Source organism: Mucor velutinosus (genome assembly GCF_035048745.1).
Source record: "Mucor velutinosus strain NIH1002 chromosome Unknown tig00000165, whole genome shotgun sequence".
Taxonomy (NCBI): Eukaryota; Fungi; Mucoromycota; class Mucoromycetes; order Mucorales; family Mucoraceae; genus Mucor; species Mucor velutinosus.
The window spans coordinates 1,985,453-2,010,002 of NW_027041913.1; the positions used below are offsets into that span (position 1 = coordinate 1,985,453).

Genomic DNA, 24,550 nt, shown 5'->3' on the forward strand with positions numbered 1-24,550 from the left:
TTACAAGCCAACACTGCGAGTAGCTTCTTGGGCTTATCTATAAACACGGCTTTTGGTACCATCTGTCAAGGGCTATATCGCAAATTATCGGTTGTAAAAAGAGGCATTTGCTTCCATCATTGGAAAGTGCGTACATTTGACTCTACGGTAAATGCCGTAAATACTTTTCGAGCATCTTCCTCAGAAGGAAATGCAATGCTCGCATTGCGCTGCTCCGTAACAGCACGTAGCTGCGGCATGTACAATGCTACTTTTGGTTGTTGACTGAGACAGGATGGCTATCTGAGGACTGGACAAAAAAGTAAAAAATGGCTAAAAGCGGAAGCCAAGACGAAGCGTCGTCTTCTCTGTTGAGAGAAAAGTAAAGAGATCAAGCAGTAGTGAGCTGTCAAAATGAAATAGCCCGCTGAAACGAAAAGGCCAGCAGCAAATAGAGCCAAAAGATCGACAGACTCGAGTTGCGGATTTTCGGTTCTTGGCTCTTGAGGTCTTGCCAAATGCCAAGGGACCAAGATCTCAAGTTACACGGATCCACTCTCCCACCTGTGTATAAAAAGAGCCGGTTCTCATCTTCTCAGCATTCTCAATCACACAAAACACACATATACATATAAAAAAAAAACATGCAACCACTATCCAATCCTCCTGCTACCATTGTCGTGCTTGATGAAAAGCAGCCCTTGCTTCCATTGAATAGTCAACCTATCATTATTGACACAAGATCGTCAAGAGCGAAATGCTGGATCAAGGAGCATATCCCCCGTGCTTTTGTGTACGGCCTGTTCTTTTACATTATGTTTAATGCCATGAATGCACCTTTCATGCAAAGAAAGTCAAATGAGAAAGACATTGCCATTAATGACTCTTTCCAGCTGGAATCCATGCAAGATGTGGTCACTTACAATGACAATGTGGTATGTACATGTAGCATCTATTGACTAGGCACAGCTCATCTCATGCTTTTGCTTCCAACTCTAGTTTGCTTCAGGCTTGGTCATTACTTGCAATGATGCCAATAAGCCCACCATCCCTTATGAAGGCTTGTCCGAATTTGAATTTGATCAGGAAACTTTCCCTCGCCTCACCATTGATCAAAAGACAAACACCCGCAGACACAGTTCTCTCCAAATCTCTGTAAGCTGAATAATCGCATCTCATCCTCACATGCATAGGCTCACACTCTATCTTTAGAAAGGAGATACGGTTGTCTCTGTCGATGGAAGCTTATCCAATGCAGTTGTCAAGTTTGATTTGAAGTTTGATCATGAGGAAATGCAAGATGTCTTTTGGATTGAACAGACCGAAGATGAAGAGCAAGGCGTGTATTCATTGATCATTCGTGTAAATATACATTTGATTTGACAGGCAGAGACAGTATCCTAATAGTCTTACAAAATAGGCTGATGAAGATTACAGACAAGATGGTTGTGTCTCTATAGATATCAGTGTCCGTGTACCTGATGTTGCTGCCTTGTCTACCTTAGCTATCAGTTTGGCCAACAACGGCTTGTCTCTTGGAAAGAATCTGACATTTGAACACCTTGCCATCTCTATTGCCAACGGTTATATTGAATTTGAAGATGTAAGTAATCTGTTGTTCACCCGCTGGCACAAGCATACTGATGAACATATAGGGTATCTCATCTGGTATTACTGCATTTGCTGTTGCCAATGGACATGTATCTGGAAAGATCGATACCTTAAGTAATGACCTTACTTCATCTGTTGCAAATGGGCATAACGATATTTCCATCAAGCAAGTCGAGCAATACAATCAAGAGAATATTGATGTCAAGGTTGTCGTTGCCAATGGCCATAATACAGTAGAAGTGGTAAGTACTCATGCTATGGATGGCAGCTCATGGATTTACTCATGCTCATTGTATAATAGCCTATTGCCTTCAACAGTCAGTTTAAATTGGAATCATTCGTTGGAAGACGCATTGTTCAATCAAGTCATCCTCAAGGCATTCACCGTCGTTCTGGCAGCTGGGGTGTTACTTCTGGCTACTATGGCGATGATAAAGACACTCAGAACACAGTAACATTGAAGGCCTCCAGCGGTAACCTCAAGTTGAACTATGCTTAAATCAGAGCCATTTATTAAAGCTAAAATAAACTATTGATTTCTTCCAATGTCTTTCCCTGTATACGCCACAATGTAAGCTTATAGAATGAGTGTATACATATTTGGTGCATCTTACCTTGGTTTCTGGTAGGAACCCATAACAAAAGACACTTGCTGCAATGCACCAGCTGCCAAAGAATATGTATGTTCCAATCGTATTGGTTGCCAACATGATAGGGCTTACTTTTCCAATGGCAGCGTTAAAAATCCAGTTTACTGCTGTTGTAAGCGAAGTGCTTTTTGCTCTTGTACTATTGACATCATGTCAGAAGATTCGATGCTGAAGCATCAAGTGACTCATGTGCATACCTCATTGGGTAAATCTCTGAGCAATATAGCCATGGACATGGTCCCCAGGATAAAGCAAAGAATACAGCATAAGCTATTCAAAAAGTGTGTCATTGATCTTCATTAATTCAACATAGACGTGCAACTTACAATACATGAACACAATTCCCTGATTGATTCATATACAGTAGTGTTAGAAAAGCAGAATTTTTTGAGCAGTGAGTGGACTTACCAAAGCAGCAGTTGCAGATATGGACGGTGCATCTAGGCTCTGTGGTGCCTTGTTGATAGGATTCAAAGCGACACACACAGAAACAGCATACATGCACATTCCCATTGCCACACCACCGCTAATGAGTAGTGGCCGTCTTCCGAAACGATCAATCAATGAAGAAAAGCCGATCAGTACAACAATCATCTTTAGTATACCATAAACACCTGTAGCAAGCAATTCTGCTTCGTTTGATGAAAGCCCTATCGACTTGAATATAATGGGGCTAAAGTAATTGATCACATTAGTCCCCGTCATTTGCTGAAGTGCCTGCAATGCGCATCCCAAGAGCAAACGCTTTCTGTTTGCGACGGATAGGGCCTGCTTCCATGATGTATCTTTTGCTTGAAGACTGAGAGAGTTTTGTATCCGCTGCATCTCCTCCTTGACATCCTCAGAGCCACGAATTTTGCATAGCACTTGCAAAGCTTCTTCCGATTTATTGTGAGCGCAAAGCCAGCGAGGTGTCTCGAATAGCCATGCCATGCCAAACAGAAGCATGACGGAGGGGATGACCTGGATGATCAAAGGAATTCGCCACAGCATATTGTCGTGTTGGTCAATCAGTACCCTCACAATGTAGTTTGACCAATATGAAGAAGCGAGACCTGTAGCAATAAAGAACATCCACAAGCCCCCTAATAGCCCTCTGTGCCTTTGGTGTGCAATTTCTGCCACATAAATCTACTGCAAAAGTCAGTGGTCAGATCTTTGTCCACCCAAGACAGTATTTACAGGGACGAGCATACTCAAAGCACCTACGCCTAAAACCCAATTAGCAGATTGTTTCTGTGCGAATGAATATACAGTATTTGTACCTAATCCAGAGATGGCCCTTCCCAGGTACAATATCATCAGATTATAACCTATGATTTGAAATACGCCTCCAATAAAAAACACAAGTGCAGCTGTCATGATGCTGTATTTTCGACCCAGAGTATCTATTATGTTTCAAGATTGAGTGTCCAACCGAGAGATTTTACTGCTCTTTGCTACCTGCAGTACTGGTTGCTAATAGACTTCCAAACAAGCATCCAACCTGTAATACAGACACAATGTTTCCATTGATTTCAGCTTCCTGTATCTTATTGTTGGGATCAATGTGGAAATACGTTTGAAAGGATGGCGCAATCAGCATACCGCCTACAACTCCCAAATCGTAGCCTACGTGTGCTGTTTAGCTGCATTTCCAATCACAGCAATTAATATAGACACTATACCAAATAAAAACCCTCCCATACAGGCAATGCATGTTGCAAGGACTGACCACAGTGTCATGTTTGTGTCGTTTTTGAGATGTGCTGAATCCATTAACAACGGCTCTTCTTCTGGCTGTGGCTCTTGAGAGTAAATAGAAGAAGAAGAAGAAGAAGAAACTGTTGTATTGAGGAATGTGCCTCTTTTTGTTAATCCATCCATATTTCAAACAATACAGTGGGGTATACGAGGGAGACAGTAAGAAAGACGCATTTTAATGATAAAAAGCAACCAAATGAGTTTATATTTTTATTCAAGCAGATTATCATGAGCGTGTAACATGAACCACTCGAAAGGGGGGGGGGTATAATGCGTATATGTACAGTTGAATATTCCTTTAGAGAATATTCTTCAAACCTTCAGTTTGTTCGGGTGTCAATGATTCAGGGAACTCTACTTGGAAACGTACAATCAAATCACCCTTCTCGCCAGTCTCTTCGTTGGGCATGCCTTCGCCTATAAGGATCTCTTCCTGTCCATTTTGAATAATGCGGTTCTGTGTCTCTACAGTGGTTACGGTTTGGCCATCCAAGCGCGGGATCGATTTCTTGAATCCAGTGAGAGCCTCCTTCAAGGTGAGCTTGACAGTTGTTTGCAGGTTGTCGCCATGTCGAATGAATGAAGCATGAGGCTTTTCCTCAATCTCAAAGACAAGGTCCTGCATCTTTCCTGATGGCAGTGCATCGCCTTCTGAAGGAAAGGAGATCTTGCTGCCTGTCTTCATGCCAGGCTTAACATTGACAGTGAGTATTTTGTCTGTCGTTTCGTTGGAGAGACTGCGGGTTACTTTGAGCTTCTTGGTGGTACCAGTATACAAATCCTCTAATGACACCGGCAGAGATCGCTTGACAAATCGAGGCTTTTCTTGGAATTGATGGTTGCGAGAGAATTCATCAAACCCGAATGATGAAGGTGGGGGGTAGTAAGTTGAGGGCTGTCGTCTGGCTGATTTAAACTTCTTTCTGCTGGATGTACTATATGGAGGAGATGCAGGTTTGGGCATGTAGCTGCGAAACAGATCAGTAAAGTCTTCATCTTCGCTGCTTGATTGAGACATGGCAGAGGAAGAGGAAAAGAAGTGAGAAAAGAGGTCTTCTGGATTACCGGATGTACCATTGGTAGAGAAATAGGCAGTGGAACCAGAGCCGGAGAAGAAATGAGCAAAAGTGTCTTCTGCATTCACAGATGTACCAAACGATCGCTTGCCGCCAGCCGTCTCTCTGTCGTATTGTCGACGTTTATTTTTATCACCAAGCACTTCAAATGCTTCACCAATTTGCTGGAATTGCTGTTTGGCAGACTTGTCCTTGTTGCGGTCAGGGTGACATTTGAGAGCTTTTCAATTCAGGAAGGTTAGTATATGCCCAATGCAATGCTAAACATTATAAATTGATCTCACCTTTTTTGCGATAGGCAGTCTTGATTTCTGCTTCGGAAGCATTCTTGGGGACACCGAGAATCTCATAGTAATCGTTTCCTTCCATGTCAACAAGCTAATCTATATAGAAAAAGATACACAGAGGAAGAAAAAAAGTTTGATCTTCATCATGAGCTTTCTTTTATAGGGGATCGGGATAGACTGTTCTCTTTTTCTCCATCATTCTGGCATATTCTACCATTTTAGAATCCCGGACGAATTGGTGCTGGTCAATTAGCTCCAAACCTCAAGGCGAATTCATGCCAATCTACTAGCCAAGGCATTGTTCTCCTAGTAAACTGCCCAGTTACTTGATTGAAAGGCAATTAGACTTTAAATTGACAGGTACTGCAGCCATTGTTGATAGAGTGTGATATCAACCAAACTACATGGCGTTTGTAAGCTATTTTTTTTTTCTAGAACACTGAATCAACGGAATGCAAATTCAAGCGGGATGCTATGGTGACACTCCATCGTTCAAAACTCTATTTTGATTGATCTGTTGCACTTGGTGACATTCAATGCATTCTATTCATGTACTTCATGAGCATTGCATGGAGGCGTACAATCATTACTAGCACAATAAGCTCAAAGACTCAATGTCAAATAACTATCAACATCACTAAATTCGGCATTTTCACAATACAACACAATAAAAATATCCCCACTGATTTGAAAATAAAAAAAAAGGTACAGTACAACATTTATTCGTCTACTCGAAAACACGCTTATCGCTGGCCTCTGTTTCTCTGCTTTCTTCAGCCATCTTGATTCTAGCTTCACGCTCGCTTTGGTTCTTTTGTCTATGGCTGTATTTTTGAAGCTTGTCTTTGCGAAGAGCTGAACGAACAAAGTTGGGATGAACAAATTCAGGGTTCTCAAACACTGTTGGACCACCAAATGAACCTTCAAAGATACGGATAGGAGTGAGACAGAAGCGAGGGCCAATTTCAACTAGTGAGATATCTTCTTTATCCAAAGGATCAAAACCAGGTGTATTTGTAGCATTCTTTTCAACAATCTACCATACCCCAAGTCAATATGCAAATCCACATCCTCACGAGCAAAGCTTACCTGATAATTTCTAAACCAAACACGGTTATCGACAATAGAGAAAGACAAGACATGATCAATGAAGGGCTTGGAGCGTCTAGATCCCTTGGGCACATTGAAGACTTGACCCAACAATTCCTTCAAAAGACCCCAATGAGGAGCAGAATCAAATGTCTTGTCGAATGATAAAATGTGTCTGGAGCCCTTTAAGCAGTTACCGGTCATCTTCAATTCATCCATGGTGTGCAAATTTTGAAGATGGAATTTGACAGAGGGGCCGTTGGGAGTTTTGGCCATCCAAACATACAAATCCTGCTTCTTTCTAACTTCAAAAAAGACGGCGTTGTTACAGTTGTTGAGATCGGCCAGTTCGTTCAAGATGTAGAGGTTGTTCTTTGTGTCGAGCTTAGCGTCTTTTTTTGAGTGAGGTAATAAGGCTTCGAGATCGGTGAGCAAGTGGCGATAACTAAAGTGTTTTGTTAGTTTTCTTGAAATCTGTCAAATTCACAATGGCTTACCGGAAAGTGACACCACGAGAAGAGAGCATCATGACTCTTTGCTTGTTAATTCTTTTGTCTTTGGATTTACGGTCATTGGCCTTGGTCTTGACCAATTCAGCAGCTTTGTACAAAGTAGACATGAGGATTAAATGATATAAATGTGTGGTAGTAAAGCAAAATTGACATGAAAAAATCTATCCTCTTATTTTTTTTTACTCCCACCAGCAAAAAAAAAGCCACACATGGTAACTGTCCTAAGCAGTCCATGCAGCAGATCAAGTTTCCAATGCGAGGTTTATTATGTCAAATGTCAAGATCTATGGATGAGTGCTGGTTAACGTTCAGTGTGATGGCGTATGGTGAGAGGGTGGGGGGGATATTTAGGATGTGTGTGTGTGTGTGTGTGTGTTATAAATTAAATGTTGATATCTATTAAGTGTGTTCCTGTCATCATTCTGTCTCTTCCTTTCTCTTTCTACGCTCGTCTAAACTCCCTCGCGGACTTCCTCGAGGACTCGCCAATCGACTCGCGCTCTGTAGCCAGGCAGCAGCAGGATTATCGGATGGCAGTGGTCCATCACTGATGGCATAGTCTTCTTCATCGGATTGCTCGTGAATGACAAATCCAACTCTTGATCTTGATCTTGTCATATTGACTTCAGCAGCCAATGGTGATGGGGATCGATCAATGGCAGTTAAACCATTTACCATGCCATTCAAATTGGGCGAACTGCCTGTGCGCGCTGTTAGGTTGGAGGCACTGCTATTTCGATTGGCCAGACCCATGGCTGAAGATGTCCTGAACGGCAGCACGCTTGAGCCTTCAACAACATCGCCCATCTGAAATATGCCATTATGACTATCGCCGCTATACCGTTTCTTGTTCCAGTATTGCTTGGAAATGACGCTCGGTGTTTTGTTGGATACGCCCAGCACTCGGTCATTGCTTGGCATTGTGATGGATACATTACCGTCCGCTGCTCCATTCATCACACTGCCACTGCCATCGTCAAATGTGTCCATATCTACTGGAATGATGTTACTGACGCTTGTGTATTGCTGGTTGTTTCTACCAAGTAGCACTCTGGACGCCCAATGTCGCATGGATATAGTGGATCGAGAAATCGAGTTTGTAATTGAACTGAGATAGGTCATTGGGTTCACAAATCGCCATGCTGAGCCAGCGCCAGTGATGGCACTTTCCGCACCGAGGATACCACCATTGGCTCCCACATTGTTTCTGTTAATTTGTCTCTTTTGTACACATCGCATCAGAAGCCACAGAATAAATAGGATGGCGAATATAAAAGCTACAATATTCAGGGCTGTCGGCTTTGATCTGCTTCGGACGTCGTCTAAAAAGCTGGAATTTTCCTCATTGTGCGATCCAGAGGGATTGGGATTCTGCGATACACCATCCGCAATTTCATGCGCTCCTTCATCGTCAGTGCTGTGGCCCAGAAAGCCGTCTTGATGATCAATGAGCGGGATTTTGCTGGCGACATGAAGCAACATGGCACCTAATGTCCAAGATACCTGAATATCGTTGATGGTGTCAATACTTTGAAACGGTGGATTCCAGTTCTTTGCGTCGACACTCTCGATTGTCTGTTCCAATAGCTCTCGATCTTCAGTCAAGTTTTGATGTCCACTTGGGTTTTTGATCCTCGGAATTTCGATGCCTTCATGCAACACATTAACGATCCAGGCTGACTTGAAGCACTGCATCTGATAACGATGTAATTCAGCAGCACCCAGATCCTGGTTTTCTTCCAGCACATGAGACCAGTCTTTACCACAGTAATCCGTTGCCTTTTTCTCGTATTCAATAAAATCATAGACACCGCCTAAACCGAGGATGTCATGCGACGAGTACCAGTACTCGGAAATACCCACAAATTTGTTGACAGACCAGTCAATGTCTGGTGTATGCACGCCATTGAAGAGACATGGCTTTGTTGGGCAGTCAGCATCCTTGTTCAGAAGCGGCACCGTATATTCTATGCATTTATCGAAATCACCAGTGCCATGGAGGGATAGTGACACGCTTGTTGAGCTTGCATCTGTCAAATTTAGATTCAATGGGAGGCATGGATCGTCAAGCTGCAGCATACGGTGCTCATCCAATAGTTTCTTGCCGTTGGAAGCAGCAAATAGCTTCTTGACACGATCTTCGAGGTATCGTCTTCTTGCTTCGTTGCTTCCATAGCCCAGAAATGTAGTGACAAAGACATCGTAATCGACTGTTCTACCGTCCAGTGTGTGCAGTGTGATGCGCGTTAAATCGTGCATGTGCTCTTGTCTCTGATGGTGTTCTGGTTCAAATGCAATCTGGGCAGACGCACCGCCCATATCCAAAAATCCAAACGTATGGTGTTGCTCCACTTGGTCATCCGGACTCTTCTTTTCTGTGTACGCCTTGATACTGTTGTCAAATCCACCCATCAAATAGTTGACTGCAACCCAACCATACACGCCTTCTAATTCTCCAGGAATAATTCGAACATGGCTGTCGCAATCGCTGATGAAAAAGGATGTCTTTTCGCGCATATAATTACATGTTGCACTCAGTAATTCGGTTTGTTGATCTTCAGGTAGTAGACGCATGCCAGCAGTTGCCATCAAAAAGATGGGTGTTGAAGCATGGCTGTCCTCAGGTACCACTTCTTTGGAAAAATCGAGCAACATATCGAGGTGCTCGCCCACTTCATTTGGTTTCGAACCAAAGGTTGATATGCCTACATATATTGGAATGAGCACAGCTAAACAAACAAGACATGGAAACACTGACCTGGCTCTTCTCTGCTTGTCCATTTCAGCCCGTCTTTATCGCCTCTTTCTACGATAGGAATCTTCCCCCTCAACTCTTCAATTGTGAATGAATTTTTAGCAAATTCATGATCCTTCCAAGAATAAATATACACTCTGGATCCAGAGGAACCCGCATCTATGATAACACCATATTTTCTGTTCTCTTCCCAACGAGAAACTTGACTCGAGGACATGCTTCTTGATTAAATATTCGTGTCTCTTTCTCTCTCCCTAATTTTAATAAGCATTTGAGTAACCACACTATTTTATCTGTTGGTAGCAAGGTTTTATACTTTTTTTTCGTTTGTTTCCCTGCTTTTTGACGTTACTAAGCCTTGAACTGTTAATAGACAGGAGGAAACGACAAGTGATATAACAAATGATAACAAGGAAAGAAATAAAGGGTCAGGAAGAAAAGGAAAGGAAGGGAAAAGGGAAGGGGCGGACCCTTTTTTTCATTTCACCCATTTATACACTGCTTGCTGAGACGGTTCTGGACTAATGCGTTCTTATTGGAGATCCATTGCAGACATTCAAATGCGACACAAAATCAACAACCTTGTGTACCTTTCTGAGACCTTCTGTTATTAAAAGACAAGTGAGGATTCATTTATAATATAAGCTTTCTCACCTGGGGCATGTACCTGGAGCACACAGTTCTTCAAGAGCCATTTTAAAGCTCGATTGTGTGCACTAGGTTTGGGATGATGGCTAACGTACCAACCTTTTTTTGCCTTTACGTACTAACAACATATTAAAGCTCATAAATGCACACCCTGTCCAGCAGTGCTGTAGCGCTTGCTTTGCCTGCTATTTTTTGTTTGAACCAACGCACCAACGGCTAATGTATCACAACAAATCGTCTCTAGATATTGGTAGACTTACAAACTTCTTGTTGTATTGCACGTAACATAAATACAAAAAGACGATGAACGACGGCAATGCAAGTCTCTTGTTCCTAGTAGGTATGAATTCATCAATATAAACTTTCAGTTTGGGCTGTAGTGTAATTTATTGATTTGCATTACTGAAGGTTAGTTGTATACATGTGAAGTCTAGAGAATGATTTTGAGCTTTACCAAAATCAATATGCCTCCTATTCAAATTAAAAGTTGCATAGGCTGCAGAACTTCCCTTTCAGAAAAGTACAGCTAACAGAGGTGTGATTTATGCCCTGTAAATATAAGTTATAAAGCAAAACATAACCAAATTTGACAGCTTTCAAGCCTTCATATCTTGACATGTAGACCTTTCTGGGCCACCGGAATAACACCAAATTATTGTACTCGAGTAGCAGTAACTTTCTGATACCTTTGCTCAACTTTCTGGGCCAAAAAAAAAAATAAGGCCAAAAATCGACCAAAAACCATGAGGGGTACCTCCTGGTTTTCATCGAAAATCAAACGATCGCATTTTTCACCTTGAAAATGAATAATTTTACTATGGTATACATTGAATCAAAATGTTTCTCTCGATCCAACGCAACCCCTGAAACTACTTTTATGAGGTCTTCATATGCAAAATCTCGACATTTTGGCCTAAAACCGTATTTCATATTTTCTGGAATTGCTCAAAAAGTTCAGTCAAAACATCCATTTTACTTGTCACCATTGGAAGCGCCTTAAAAAGTACTATTAGGATGTATTAGGAAGCATGGGATGATCATCACGACTTATATAGTCAGATACCAAGAAATAGATTTAAGAAGTCGACAAAAGACAAAATTTGGCCAATCTTGATCAGAAAAAAACAAACTGAGCTTGAACCAAATTTGGCGGACGTCGCTGCTGCTGGCTGTTCCAAATGCCTTTTGATGACAATGACGATGATAATTATGATTGCGATGTTGTCCACATGGAGACCATGGATTTAAAAAGGACAATTACTTAGCTAGGTTACTTTTTTTGTTTTTGTTGAGAGTTTCTCACTATAAAGGTGTCTTTTGCAATGACTTGGATTGTGTCAAGTACAAAAGTATCGATTGTTTTCATCGTTTCAAGCATAAAATCTGCTGAGAAAATCAGTTGGCTGTCCGCCGACCAGAATCGATTCATTTTCAAATTTTGATCGTTTTTGCGATATTTGATTAACTTAGTACTATTAACTCCTCCATATTGTTATATACTTTTCTGTAGCTCTTTTGAAGATGCATCTAATGGTGTTATTTGCTTGGCCATTCTTTAGCAAAAGTGCCGAGTTAATTGCTATTATCTGAAAAGCAGTTTTTGGTCCAAAGGTCAATATTCTGGATATGCAATGTTCAAATTAACGTTTTGGGATGTTGCGCGAAGCTAATACAGTCATTTTGACATTATGCACGCTATAGAAGAAAATGTCGATTTCAGGATGAACACTGCGATCAATTGAAATTGAAGGATTAGGCCTTGCTAATACTCGTCCAAATTGTGATGTATTCCGGATCCAAAGAAAATTGAGATAAAGGATCAGAATGTAACTGTCAATCAAGAGAAGCTGTTTGGTGCCACTCTGACGATCCAGAACAGCCTGTATCAGGAGGAATTCTTGCTAGAAATCAGCCAAATTATGCTCTTTTTAGCCTCAAGCCAGTTGTAAATAGCAACCATAAGTGCAAATCAATCCCAATACTATAGTTTGTTCGTCATCTTACTCTCCCAAGTCAATGCTCGAGTAATATTGTATGCCCTGAATGCATGATACAAACAAATCAATGGTAATACAGCAATCATTGAAGGTATTGCAGATGGGTATTAAGGAATTAGGCGTTTTGTGCTGGACCTTGTCTGCTCGCGCAAAATGTAGCCTGACAGAGGGCAATTCATTTGCCTGCTACTAATCTCTTGAGCAAGGCTTTGTTTTGTAACTATTGCGTTATTATTTTGACGCTTCTTACTGACTCGTGTGCGACAAACGCTGCCCAAATCCCACTTTCAAACCATGCTCAACGCCTTGATGACTGCCATGACAGCAACATAAGCTGCTTCCACATGCCAGTTGCTATGTCCGAGAAACCAGGAGCTTGGTTGTTGATATATGGAGCCTTTTGATTATGCGAATTGCGTACATTCTGGGGGTTTTCCATCAGTTTGTCATGCTGATCTCATTGGGGGCATCAAACGAATTACATCCTACCAGTGTATCTATCATTTTTGTCCAATCATACCTGTCATTTATTAGCAATTTCAGTCACCTTGCCAAAAGGCAGTTCATATAAAATATTTTTTCTCTAATCATCCTTTTCTCTCTCTCTCTCTCTCTCTCTCTCTTCTTTTGACAAGCACAAATATACCTCTTTATACAGCATGTCTGACTTGAAAGATCTATCACAAAAGAGATATTGGGGAGGCATCCTTGCTCTTGGTGGTGTTGTATTTATATGGGTTTCATCCTCATTTGCCATGAATGTAAATATTTATATGAAATCTCCAATGTTGTTACCATTGTTAATGATTTGAATGCAATTGCAGAGCCTGTTTGGCGAAATGGAATACAACAAACCCTTTCTTGTCACTTACTTGAATACAGCTACATTCTCGTTTTATCTTATACCACTCTTATTCAAGAAATGGAGGCATACTAGGTACAGCCATCAGGATGCAATGCCATCATCACCAGCAAACGAGAACACAAAGTAAATATTTTGAATAATTGACAAAATACCCAAGCACGCAATTTTGCTAATGAGTGGCTTCATCATTGCATAGACTACTGGACAATCCTATCAACCACAACAACGTATGTATACATTTACTATTGCTACCCCCTTTTTTGCATTGATATTACAAATAAGGATATCATTGACTGAATAGGAAAAGCCTGTTGTACAGAGACAATCAATCTAACAGATCATCTATTCTTTTACTACAGCATACAACCACCTATGCCGCAGTTTCAGAGTCAACTGATGGCAATGCAACAGCCAATAGCATAACCACCACCTCACACCATAAGTTGTCCACTTATGATACCATCAAATTAAGTTTGGGATTCTGCATCTTGTGGTTCATTGCAAATTACACAACCAACGCCAGCTTAGCCTACACTACCGTTGGAAGCAGCACTATCTTGGCTTCGTTGTCTGGTCTGTTTACTTTGGGCATTGGTGCCATCTTCAAGGTAGAAAAGATGAATCTCATCAAGATTTTTGCGGTGTTTGTGAGGTATGTAACACGAAGCTTATTGTATTGTGCTATTGTTTATTCATATTATGATTCAGTTTAATAGGCGTATCGCTTGTGTCTTACTCTGATCATTTGAGTGGAGGGGGTGACGTTATTGATAAAGACCCTCTGCTGGCTGATCAAGGTCATTACCTATCTTCAATTCCTGCACCCCTTATCGGTGACTTCCTTGCATTACTCGGTGCCATCTTTTACGGTTGCTATACCACTCTGTTAAAGTTGAGGATTGGCAGCGAAGATCGTATCGACATGTCGTTATTTTTTGGCTTTGTTGGCGCTTTCAATGTCTTGTTACTCTGGCCCATGATACCCATTCTCAATTATATTGGTCTCGAGACATTTCAACTGCCTATGAATGCTACATTGTGGGTCATCATTTTGTTGAATGCCTTCATTGGTACCTTTTTGTAAGTGTGTTTAGTCGCCTATTGCCTTGCAAATCAATTGTTAACCCCCCCCCCCTTTCTGTATGCAGATCCGATTATTTGTGGTTGCTTTCCATGCTCATGACATCTCCTCTCGTAGTGACATTGGGTATCTCGTTAACTGTAAGTATAGATGGACATTGAGTTTGCACATAATGTTAATGGCTCTCATTAGATACCTCTCGCATTGATTGGAGATATTGTATTCAAGGGATTCATGCCTGGCATCAAATATTCCATTGGCGCTTTGCTTGTCGTTGCTGGCTTCTTGGCTGTAAACACAGACGCCATGCAAGAAGCCAAGGAGAAGGCTCAAGATGAGCTCTTGCGCGTCAGCGAAGAAGTATAAGCAGGGCATGTCGCCCTTATACACCATACTAGTCTGCCCCTTCGTTCAACACTTTTCATATACACAATAGCCAACTCTCATCCTCCTCTGTAAATATCAAACCTAATTCAACATTTGTATATTTTCATCATAAATCAATAGAACCTCCTATTTACATCATATTGAAAGCTTCATTTGGTTGATCTTAACTGTTGAAAAGGGTATAACGTTATCTTTGTCTAGCTGATGAGGCATCTCTTGCCATTGGAGAATTGCTGTAGAACTGGTTGTAATCAAGACGAACTACGAGACACAAGTATTGCACAGTTTCTTGAGCCGAGTAGAAATTAAGCGCATCTATAAGTAATTTCATATGGTACAGGAAAGAATCTTCCAACCGAGACAGACTTCGATTCGCGATACTATACATTGCCTCTGCACTGTCATGTAATCCGCTGATGGGCACGCCAAATCTATCCACAGTCTGGCTGTTTTCCAAGGAAGCCAAGAGATGGCTGTACTTTTCAGCTTGTGTTGTAAATGCCATGCATGAACTAATTAATTTGTTGAAAATCTAGTAGTACTAGCGCGTTAATACAGCCCGTGTAAGCGCCCCTGATTTACACTTACTCGCAGTAATTTAGAGTGTGTCAGCATACATTCTTTCAAGCAAGTGTCTAGAAAGTCAGAGTGATACTGCAATACTTGATCCACCGTTGTAATGTTTCTCAGATTCGCTTCTAATCGACGCCAGTTTGGCTCTAATACTTCGTTTGTTACGTAGTATGCAAATTGCTGCACAAATGTAAGCATGCGATTTCTGAGCGAGAATATTCTGAACTTGAGGTGATCAATCTCTGGGTTCCCTGATTTTCCCTTCCACAGCGCATTCTTTTGATTCATCCATGTACTGCATAGTAGATCTTCCACGTGTTTCATATTGAGGATATGGCGAAACAAGAGCTGGTATTTTGTGAGTGCCTTGCGTGATATCACAAGAGAGAGCGGGAATGTTACAGTGTAGTCCAAAGTCAATGCTTCGTAGCCTGATAACGGCTCCTTGCTGATGGTCGCTGCCATAGAGGACGAGGTAGACATGATGCTATTTGACAAGCTCTGCCCTCTTTCAAATACGCCACTGCCGCTGCTACTTGCTAAACCGCCAGCCGAGTTATTGAGTGTAGATAAGCGAGGATTGGATGAAGCGGATTCCATGCCAGACACGCTGATGATGCGCAATAATTGATCTATCAGACGCAAATGACTCATCGACACTTTGACATCTTCTTTGAATGGATCGTAGGCGGCTACTGAGGAAGGGTTTCGTAAAACTAGATCCATTAGTGATTGCAATCTTGTTTGGGAGATGTCCGAAGAGAGTTGCTTCAATTCATCCTTGGCTAGATCCAGAAACGAGGTTAAAAAGTCGGATTGGTCCAGGAAGAAGTAGTGTTTGAGAGATCTATTACAACATGGTTATGAACAACCAGACATTGACTAACACGCTGCTAAAGTTACCTCAATCGCTCGATCAATTGCTGGTCCTTCAGTAGTAAATTCAACAATGTTTGATTAGCGTACTTGTAAGCAATATCCAAACTCTTTACGAATCTACAGAGACGCTAATTAAGTCGACGATAAATGTAGCAATTTACATTTTCTTACCGACTACCGTCTACAGCGGCCCAAACCTCACTTCTTGTAGGCATGAAAGAGGGGTTACTGGTAGGATGTTGAGACGTGTTCGCTAGCGGGCTGTTTAAACTAAGATCTTGGTCTATATTTTGGCCCAGTATTTCGCTTTGCATCTCTTGTGGATTCGCAATCCTCACGCCACATTCTCGCACTACATTGAGGAATTTGCCAGCCAACAAGATCTGGTTCTTCATGGGCTCAAGAAACACAGGCACACTGCCCTCGCGTATAGTATATCGAGTCTCCCAATACGTATCGTTGTAGTCTTCCTTCAAATTTTCCTTCTTGACGCTCTTTTTCTCCAGCACCATAAACTCGTTGTATGAATCCCTGATTTCTCCGTGGTATATCCAAAAATTGAGAATTTCAAAATAAGGTACAGATGCCTTGGAAAGCAATTTTGTGTAGATCTTTTTGCACTTGGGATCACTGGAACGTCAAACATCAGCATCCAACAAAATACGCATATGCAGGTAGCACCTACCCACTGAGGCCAATCAATCTCTCGGATAAAATGTTGAGAATAGCACCACCCTTTTGATTCTCAGATATGTGTACCTCTTCATTCGATTCTTCCTTCTGAAGTCCTTCTATAACCGCTTCAATATCATCGTCCTCGTCTTCAGTAGCCTTTGATGTTTTGATGGATCGTATCGTCATTGCCAAATTATGCAAAATTTTCATGCTTTGTAGTAGTTCCTGAGCATAGAACCACAGTCTTTGCAACGTGAACGATGTTGATGTTTGAAATTCGTGTTCTAGTTGAGCGATAAAAGTCAAGTATTCCTTTGTATAGACTCTCATGGCAGCACATAATGCATGGTTGATTGTGCCGTATTCGAATCGGGAGAACTGATCAATAAAAGCACTAATAGACATGTAGTATGTTGCCAAGGGCAAGATCTTTTCCACTAAATGCTTCAAGCTGGGATCTATGTTTGAAGGCTGAGTATCTCGTATCAACTCGCTTCTGCTTGTTTAGTGTACCTAATGTAGGGTCAATGATATACCTCATGGCATCCCACGAAGTTTCTCCTTGTTGTTGTGAATAATGCGAATGAATGTCTTCCATCAGATCACCGTCGTCTAGTAAAGCTTTTGGATAGTCGCATTTGATGTATAAGCCATCAATGCCCTGAAGAAACGTGTTCAGCATCATGTGTCAGTAACAGAGTAATGCTATGCTTACAATCAACACATATAACAGGTCCTCGATTACAGCATATTCCTGGATTTGCACAGAAAAATCACCTACAGTCCCCTGTGGAGCTGAATCACCACTTGCTTGACCTACAGCCGTTTTAGTGTATGATTTACACCATGAATCCATTCGCTTACCTGATGGAGAATTCGTTGACATGGGGCTTGACTGAAAGGATGCCTCTGAGTCAATCATGCTCGTATTCAAAGCAGGAACTGACCCACCTCTAATATTGGCAAGATTTTTACTGATCTATTACGATTAGATTCCAAGGTAGTTATGTCAGTGGCAAGCCAACTATCGTCTTACTTTGCTCAGTTGATTCTCTGATAGTAAAACACTTTTGCTGGCTGTAGATGTTGCTGGGTGGTTGTTGGAGGCATTGATGGAGTCGCTATGAATAGGTGCACTTGAGGAGGATGCCAGTGTTGTTCTAAACGCTCTTTCTGTCCTGAATGAAGGTGATTGAGTAGGTGATCTACTAATACGTGACATAATATTCGAGCGATGGATGGAAGAATAACGAAAAATGTTTCGCGCTTGCAAATATTCCTGAATTGTACGTGAATGTAGCTCTGTCTGTACACATCAGCGTCGCATGGATTCATTTGAACTCCGGGAGTTTGCCTTGTTGATTGAAGGACGCATTGCGATGGCTGTCTCGGCTTGATACAATATGGGCATCATCCATCTTGATGAGGCCATTTGGACGTGCCAGAACTGGTAAAATTACCGATTAGTATTTACTGATCTCACTTCAAATTTTGAGCTAAAGACTTGAATCACAATCGGATGAAGGGCTCAAATCAGGCACTACTTCATGTGCAGGTCAAAGTTTCTCTAATGATTGTTGATACAGTATTAAGCCTATGAAAATGTTACAACCAGAAGCTGTAGCAAGATTCGAAATCCAATTAGATGATCTCAGCTAGATGCTGTTATACTGTTGACGTCAACTAGCGCCCTCACGGTAGACTCTATTTGTTTTGGGTACATGCATACCGAGTTCTGATATCAAATGTTCATGATAAACATTACATGAGTGCCTCTTGTTCAACAGGATGCCATTATGCAACAACATTGATTGGCTTGAAAGCAGTGAGGATTAAACGACGGAATCTTAAAATTAAGCTTTCAAATGGTATTGCCAACTTGAAGCTATATACAAACATCACATTTGATAGAAGAAAAAAGGGAGAATTTATTGAAGGTGTGAACTATTTGGAGATGTGCGTTGTATAAGATTCATATAAAAAAATATAATTAGGGTAGCAATACATTAACGAAGAAGGGGAGAGGAGGAGGAAGGGGAAAAAAAGGATCAGCAAAATAATCGATTCAAATCAACCTAACCTGTTGCAACATGAAATGTCAATTATCACATTTACACATTTGGTATTGTTCAACTTACAGGCACATCCACCAGCAGCAGACGAGTTTCCTGAATTCTCTAAATCTACACCACCACGAGAGTTTAATCCGGCTCTATTTCTACCACCACGCGAGCTATCTGCAAGTTGATCGAGAGGCATACGCTTGGCTATCGCATGAAATAACTCGTTGACATTCTCGGCAGTTTTTGCCGAAGTTTCAAAAAACAACAAACCAGCTTCGTCAGCGTACTCTTGAGCAGTCTATGTATGATCAGTAAGTCGACTATCACTGATCAGCATACCTGCTCATCTTACCTTGGTCTCAATAGCTCTTCTGGCCTCAAGATCGGACTTGTTACCAGCTAATGCAATGACAATATTGGGATCTGCTTGGCGTTGTAATTCATTGACCCAAGCCTTAGCTTTATCCAAAGAGGACTAGATGAAATGCGGTGAGTTGGCATGTTTTTTTTTCTTAAGCCAGCAGCAAAGAAGGGGACTTACAGCTTGAGTAATATCATACACGACGACAGCGCAATTAGCATTGCGATAATACATGGGTGCCAAACTCTTTGCACTTGGTATTAGTACAGATCATCCGATTATTCTACAGATTAATTAAAATATAATGAAATACCTTGTATCTTTCTTGACCTGCTGTGTCCCTATATGTGTCATGCATAAGTCATATGTATTAATCTAACATGTTTTAACATACCAAATTTCAAATTTTACAGTAGTGTTATCATCTAATGAGATAGTTTGTGCCAAGAACGCAGCTACAAGTTGAAAGAAATTTAGCACAATGATAGGCATCCCCTTACAAGCAATTTCTCTTTCTTCAACCCTCCTTTTCCGCTTGTATTTAGTTTTCCTTTACCCCCTTTATACTCATATGATGTATATAGAAAGCGAAAACAAATAAGAGAAGAGAGACAAGATGAAAGAGCCGAATGTTATCAAAATTGGTACTCACCACCAATAGTGCTCTCTCTGTATTCATCAAAATGATCTTTAACAAAACGCATCACCAGACTATCAGCCAAGAAATGCATGTTAGTCGCTTTCTTCTCTACCAAGCAATACAGATTTCTTTTTTGTGCTGTATTAAAATCCCCATTTACCTTGACTTTCCTACAGCAGACTCGCCTAAGAAAAGAGTCAACATTTAACATGTGTTTCCTTGGTATCATTATCTCTATTCATTTACCCAAAAGAACAAGCTTGAATTGATAGGTCTTTCCTTGTTGTGAAGTCATGTATGCGATATAGTATAAAAAATATAAAATAGAAGAAATAGAAAAAGAGAAAAAGAGTACGAGAGAAGAGAAAAAGTCGCTGGCAATTATCCAATAAAGGGGAATCGCCAATGACGTCCTCTGAATAGAATCACTCTACACATTGTATCTGAGTTTCTGAAGTTCATGTGTTCTTGTGTCCAGTAGAGAATGGTCATAAAAGAAGGAATAGGAAACCATAGATGACCATGGTTTGTGATTACTTGTTGGCCTTAGGTTGGCAAATTTCGTCTCATTTCGAACCCTGTCAGCCAACAGCACTATGTGCAAACACAAAGATGCTTATGAATACCAAGCCGAGTATAGTCGCCATTAACCAATCGTCTGTATGCAATTTGCCTAAATCTGGAAATCATCATGGACAGGAGATGCTCAAAATTGCCTAAAATATGAAATCACCATTAATATCGTTAAAATGACCTGCGCTCTCTCTCTCTCTCTCTTTTTTCTATATTATATCACATGAAGTATTGCTGAATCAAGGAATCAAATGGTATATGGCTGTCAAAAGACAGTAATCTTTGTTATTCCATATCACAGCATCAACAAGTCGGCGGATCACAGTTCAGCAAAAGCAACGACGATGCTTATGCATTTCACATCTTCTGTATGAGTAGTTTTCAATAATCAAGCCTATCAAATATAAAAATACGAGCGTAGCGAGATTGTATCTAATTCATTATTTGGTAATATTAGTCAATGGGTTTTATTGTAACCTAGCAAAGGCGCAAAACCATAGTGTTTAAGCAGCAAATTCGGGTTTTCATTTCCATTGTTAATAAGCTTACTAGCAACATATCGCATCAAAATTTGCATGAATCAGCTTTACCGAAATCAATATGTCTCCTGTTCGAATTACAAGTTGCACAGGCTGCAGAACTGCCCTTCCAGAAGACTTCAGCTATCAGAGATGTGATTCATGCCGTGTAAATAAAAGCCATAAAGCAAAATATAACCAAATTAGACAGCTTTCAAGCCTTCATATCTTGATATGTAGACCTTTCTGAGCCACCGGAATAACGCTAAACAATTGTACTTGAGTAGTAGTAATTTCCTGACACCTTTGCTCAACCAAAAAAACATGGTCAAAAATCGACCAAAAGCCATGAGGGATACCTCATGGTTTTCATCGAAAATCAAACGATCGCATTTTTTACCTTGAAAATAAAGAATTTTACTATGGTATGTATTGAATCAAAATGTTTCTCTCAATCCAACGCAACCCCTAAAACTACTTTTGTGAGGTCTTCATATGTGAAATATGGCTATTTTCGTCAAAAACCTCATTTTAAATTTTATTAAATTGCTCAATAACTTCAGTTGAAACACGTATTACAATTAGCACCATTAGAAGCGCCTCGAAAAGTACTCCAAGAATGTATTAGGAAGCGTAGGGTGATCATCACAACTTGTATAGTCAAATATCACAAAATAGATTAAAGAAGTCGAAAAAAGACAATATCGGTCCAATCTTGAACAGAAAAAAAAAAAAAAAAACTGAGTTTGAATCGATTTTGGCGGCGGCGGCTTGCTGCTGGCTGACCTAAACGCGTTTCTATTGATGACAGTAATGATTGCGATGCTGATTAAATGGGAATCATGGAGTTGAAATGGTAATTGCTTAGCGCAAATACTTTTTTTTTGGGGGGGAGCTTTGCCTCATGAAGGCGTCTTTTGCAATGAGACTACCTCAAAAAAGTCGATGTAGATTTTACACAAGTCCTGTATTTACTTACTAGCCGATCTATCTCGCTACGCTCGATGTCGGCGTTGCCCTACGGGCTCTCGCCAAAGACATTTTAAATTTGATATTATAAAATTTTGGTATATCAAGTGGATTTTAAACAGCCAATTATTAGTTAGCAAAAGAAAGGTTATATCAAAGTCAGGAGGAGGAGAGGAGGTATCTCCCTCAGCACCCCTTTTTGCTTACACTGATATCAAACGAAACCTATTATGGAAACGATATGAAAGAAAATTCAAGTTTTTTGCAGCATTTGTACATCACAATCGCCATTTTCTGATAATAGAATTGTCATACCATTCGCTGCTGCTGATGCTCTTAATAAGATGGCGACATAAAGCTGGTCATAAGTAAATACAGGACGTGAGTAAAATCTACATCGACTTTTTTGAGGTAGTCTCATTGCAAAAGACGCCTTCATGAGGCAAAGCTCCCCCCCCCCCCAAAAAAAAGTATTTGCGCTAAGCAATTACCATTTCAACTCCATGATTCCCATTTAATCAGCATCGCAATCATTACTGTCATCAATAGAAACGCATTTAGGTCAGCCAGCAGCAAGCCGCCGCCGCCAAAATCGATTCAAACTCAGTTTTTTTTTTTTTCTGTTCAAGATTGGACCGATATTGTCTTTTTTCGACTTCTTTAATCTATTTTGTGATATTTGACTATACAAGTTGTGATGATCACCCTACGCTTCCTAATACATTCTTGGAGTACTTTTCGAGGCGCTTCCAATGGTGCTAATTGTAATACGTGTTTCAACTGAAGTTATTGAACAATTTAATAAAATATGAAACGAGGTTTTTAGCGAAAATAGCCATATTTTGCATATGAAGACCTCACAAAAGTAGTTTTAGGGGTTGCGTTGGATCGAGAGAAACATTTTGATTCAATACATACCATAGTAAAATTCTTTATTTTCAAGGTGAAAAATGCGATCGTTTGATTTTCGATGAAAACCATGAGGTATCCCTCATGGCTTTTGGTCGATTTTTGACCATGTTTTTTTGGTCTTCAAAAAAGTTGAGCAAAGATGTCAGCAAGCAAGTGCCAAGTGAAAGCAATTGTGTAGTGCTATTCTGGAGGTCTAGAACAGCTTCTAACGCGAGAAATACGGCTCAAAAGCATCCAATTCACGCTGTATTTTGCATACTTTTGAGCGCTAAAGACAGTGTAATCAGCACTAATCTGCCATCTAGCCTGCGTGAATTCACAATAGAGACAAGCTCGTGCTACTCTAGCTGTTAAAAAAAAGTTCTAGCACAGGAAACCAGTGCGCAAGCCCGTCCAAAAACAAGTAATTACTTTTCATGTTTATTAGCGAATGATTGAATTCTGTTGCAAGTCTTCTTGGATACATCGTGTGCATTGGCACAGAAAATGATAATGAGAAAGGAGTCTTGCACGACGGTCTTTTACATCTTCACCGACTGAACCATAGGAAATACATGCTTCCTCGCCCTTTTCAATCATGCGCCTTGCTAAAAACTTCATTTGCCTTCCCTCTCTCACTTTGACAACATTGGCATCGCATGAATGATTGAAATAGACAGCAGAAGGATAGATACCCCAGCCTAGTAGCTCCAAATCATCAGTGACACCTCCATCAGCCAAAGAAACACCACTATCACCCAATTCCCACAATCCAAAGCTGTTTGCCCTCTCTCTGAAATAGATGGAACGGAAGAGTCGATGGTCTACGTTAGCTAGCGCTGGTACTTGATGGAGTGGACTTGTCAGCGCACGCGTAAAGAAGGCGTATAATGCCACAACATTCTGTACTTCAGCTGGCAGCACTGACAGTAATGTCTTTCTCTTGTTGACATCATTTTTGAATACAGGAAGTTGATTCACTCTACTGGGGTATAAAGTCGAGGTTGTATAGTGGCTCCTGAAGTGTGCCAATTCGTTATTTTGGATGACCAGAAGCTCCTCAAATTGATCTGGGTCGTCATGCTTACGAGCAATGCAGGTAGCGATCAGCCTACACATGGCCTTGTCATTATCGTCGATATCTCGGTGCAAATCATTACTCTTTGTTATGCAATCCCAAGCATCTTCTAACCAGAGCGTTAATGATTCATCATTGTCCACATCAATCCAAGGCACGTTCTTTATGTTTTGGTGAATATGAGCTGGTATGGGCGCATCTGGTGTGTGGTTGCTACTTGATGTGTGTTCTTGATCAAGTCGATAATGTGATGCCAATATGAGAGATGTCTTATCATGCAGTATGAATTGACTTTTACAAGATTCCGTGCAAAACAACATGCCTTTGAACAAACTTCCACTGTTTTTCTTGATCGGCACCTGCCATCGATTTGCCAGTACTTTTTCTTCTTGTAATGCCATCACTTTGACCTTTTGTTTCTTGGGATAACTGAAATTAAAACACCACATACAGGTTTCGGGTATCCATTCTTGTGATACAGTAGTAGCCAGTGGGTCGGATACATGAATAACAGTGCCAGTGGCAATGGTGGTAGCTGCTTTGTAACCTCTGCCTTTGCTGGGCAAAACGGCAATTTCGATGGGATTCATGTGGATAATAAGAAATGAAGAAGAAAAAAAAATTTTCTCTGATTCGGTTCGATTGGTTTC

General features: G+C 40.8%; 9 protein-coding genes across 9 annotated transcripts; 2 read left to right on the forward strand and 7 right to left on the reverse strand.

Moving 5' to 3' along the window:
- Positions 1–623: 623 nt before the first annotated feature.
- Positions 624–2,089, forward strand: ARG2 (Amino-acid acetyltransferase, mitochondrial; the record flags this gene model as incomplete). Its single annotated transcript, XM_064822977.1, has 6 exons — positions 624–914; positions 979–1,134; positions 1,192–1,341; positions 1,400–1,582; positions 1,635–1,832; positions 1,892–2,089. The coding sequence occupies 6 exons, from the start codon at positions 624–626 to the stop codon at positions 2,087–2,089; spliced, it is 1,176 nt and encodes a 391-aa protein (XP_064679577.1).
- Positions 2,090–2,109: 20 nt separating this feature from the next.
- On the reverse strand, positions 2,110–4,106 carry ATC70_003622 (uncharacterized protein; the record flags this gene model as incomplete). Its single annotated transcript, XM_064822978.1, has 9 exons — positions 2,110–2,145; positions 2,205–2,379; positions 2,438–2,510; positions 2,567–2,585; positions 2,649–3,371; positions 3,423–3,451; positions 3,506–3,628; positions 3,684–3,851; positions 3,908–4,106. The coding sequence occupies 9 exons, from the start codon at positions 4,104–4,106 to the stop codon at positions 2,110–2,112; spliced, it is 1,545 nt and encodes a 514-aa protein (XP_064679578.1).
- A 175-nt stretch (positions 4,107–4,281) lies between these two features.
- ORC1 (Origin recognition complex, subunit 1) lies at positions 4,282–5,428 on the reverse strand (the record flags this gene model as incomplete). Its single annotated transcript, XM_064822979.1, has 2 exons — positions 4,282–5,279; positions 5,344–5,428. The coding sequence occupies 2 exons, from the start codon at positions 5,426–5,428 to the stop codon at positions 4,282–4,284; spliced, it is 1,083 nt and encodes a 360-aa protein (XP_064679579.1).
- Positions 5,429–6,073: 645 nt separating this feature from the next.
- On the reverse strand, positions 6,074–7,054 carry ATC70_003624 (Ubiquitin carboxyl-terminal hydrolase; the record flags this gene model as incomplete). The annotated part of the gene is made up of 3 exons (XM_064822980.1): positions 6,074–6,382; positions 6,436–6,880; positions 6,933–7,054. 3 exons carry the CDS (start codon positions 7,052–7,054, stop codon positions 6,074–6,076), a joined length of 876 nt encoding a protein of 291 aa, XP_064679580.1.
- Positions 7,055–7,364: 310 nt separating this feature from the next.
- On the reverse strand, positions 7,365–9,919 carry ATC70_003625 (uncharacterized protein; the record flags this gene model as incomplete). Its single annotated transcript, XM_064822981.1, has 2 exons — positions 7,365–9,652; positions 9,706–9,919. 2 exons carry the CDS (start codon positions 9,917–9,919, stop codon positions 7,365–7,367), a joined length of 2,502 nt encoding a protein of 833 aa, XP_064679581.1.
- Positions 9,920–13,006: 3,087 nt separating this feature from the next.
- ATC70_003626 (uncharacterized protein) lies at positions 13,007–14,659 on the forward strand (the record flags this gene model as incomplete). The annotated part of the gene is made up of 7 exons (XM_064822982.1): positions 13,007–13,108; positions 13,172–13,335; positions 13,409–13,439; positions 13,572–13,864; positions 13,921–14,292; positions 14,361–14,433; positions 14,486–14,659. The coding sequence occupies 7 exons, from the start codon at positions 13,007–13,009 to the stop codon at positions 14,657–14,659; spliced, it is 1,209 nt and encodes a 402-aa protein (XP_064679582.1).
- A 208-nt stretch (positions 14,660–14,867) lies between these two features.
- Positions 14,868–18,029, reverse strand: ATC70_003627 (uncharacterized protein; the record flags this gene model as incomplete). The annotated part of the gene is made up of 9 exons (XM_064822983.1): positions 14,868–15,212; positions 15,269–16,100; positions 16,157–16,249; positions 16,304–16,762; positions 16,818–17,265; positions 17,321–17,468; positions 17,523–17,623; positions 17,672–17,786; positions 17,844–18,029. The coding sequence occupies 9 exons, from the start codon at positions 18,027–18,029 to the stop codon at positions 14,868–14,870; spliced, it is 2,727 nt and encodes a 908-aa protein (XP_064679583.1).
- Positions 18,030–18,882: 853 nt separating this feature from the next.
- Positions 18,883–20,166, reverse strand: ATC70_003628 (uncharacterized protein; the record flags this gene model as incomplete). The annotated part of the gene is made up of 9 exons (XM_064822984.1): positions 18,883–18,887; positions 18,946–19,168; positions 19,223–19,345; positions 19,412–19,477; positions 19,545–19,572; positions 19,626–19,686; positions 19,884–19,942; positions 20,032–20,056; positions 20,118–20,166. 9 exons carry the CDS (start codon positions 20,164–20,166, stop codon positions 18,883–18,885), a joined length of 639 nt encoding a protein of 212 aa, XP_064679584.1.
- Positions 20,167–23,266: 3,100 nt separating this feature from the next.
- ATC70_003629 (uncharacterized protein) lies at positions 23,267–24,490 on the reverse strand (the record flags this gene model as incomplete). The annotated part of the gene is made up of 1 exon (XM_064822985.1): positions 23,267–24,490. One exon carries the CDS (start codon positions 24,488–24,490, stop codon positions 23,267–23,269), a length of 1,224 nt encoding a protein of 407 aa, XP_064679585.1.
- Positions 24,491–24,550: the final 60 nt, after the last annotated feature.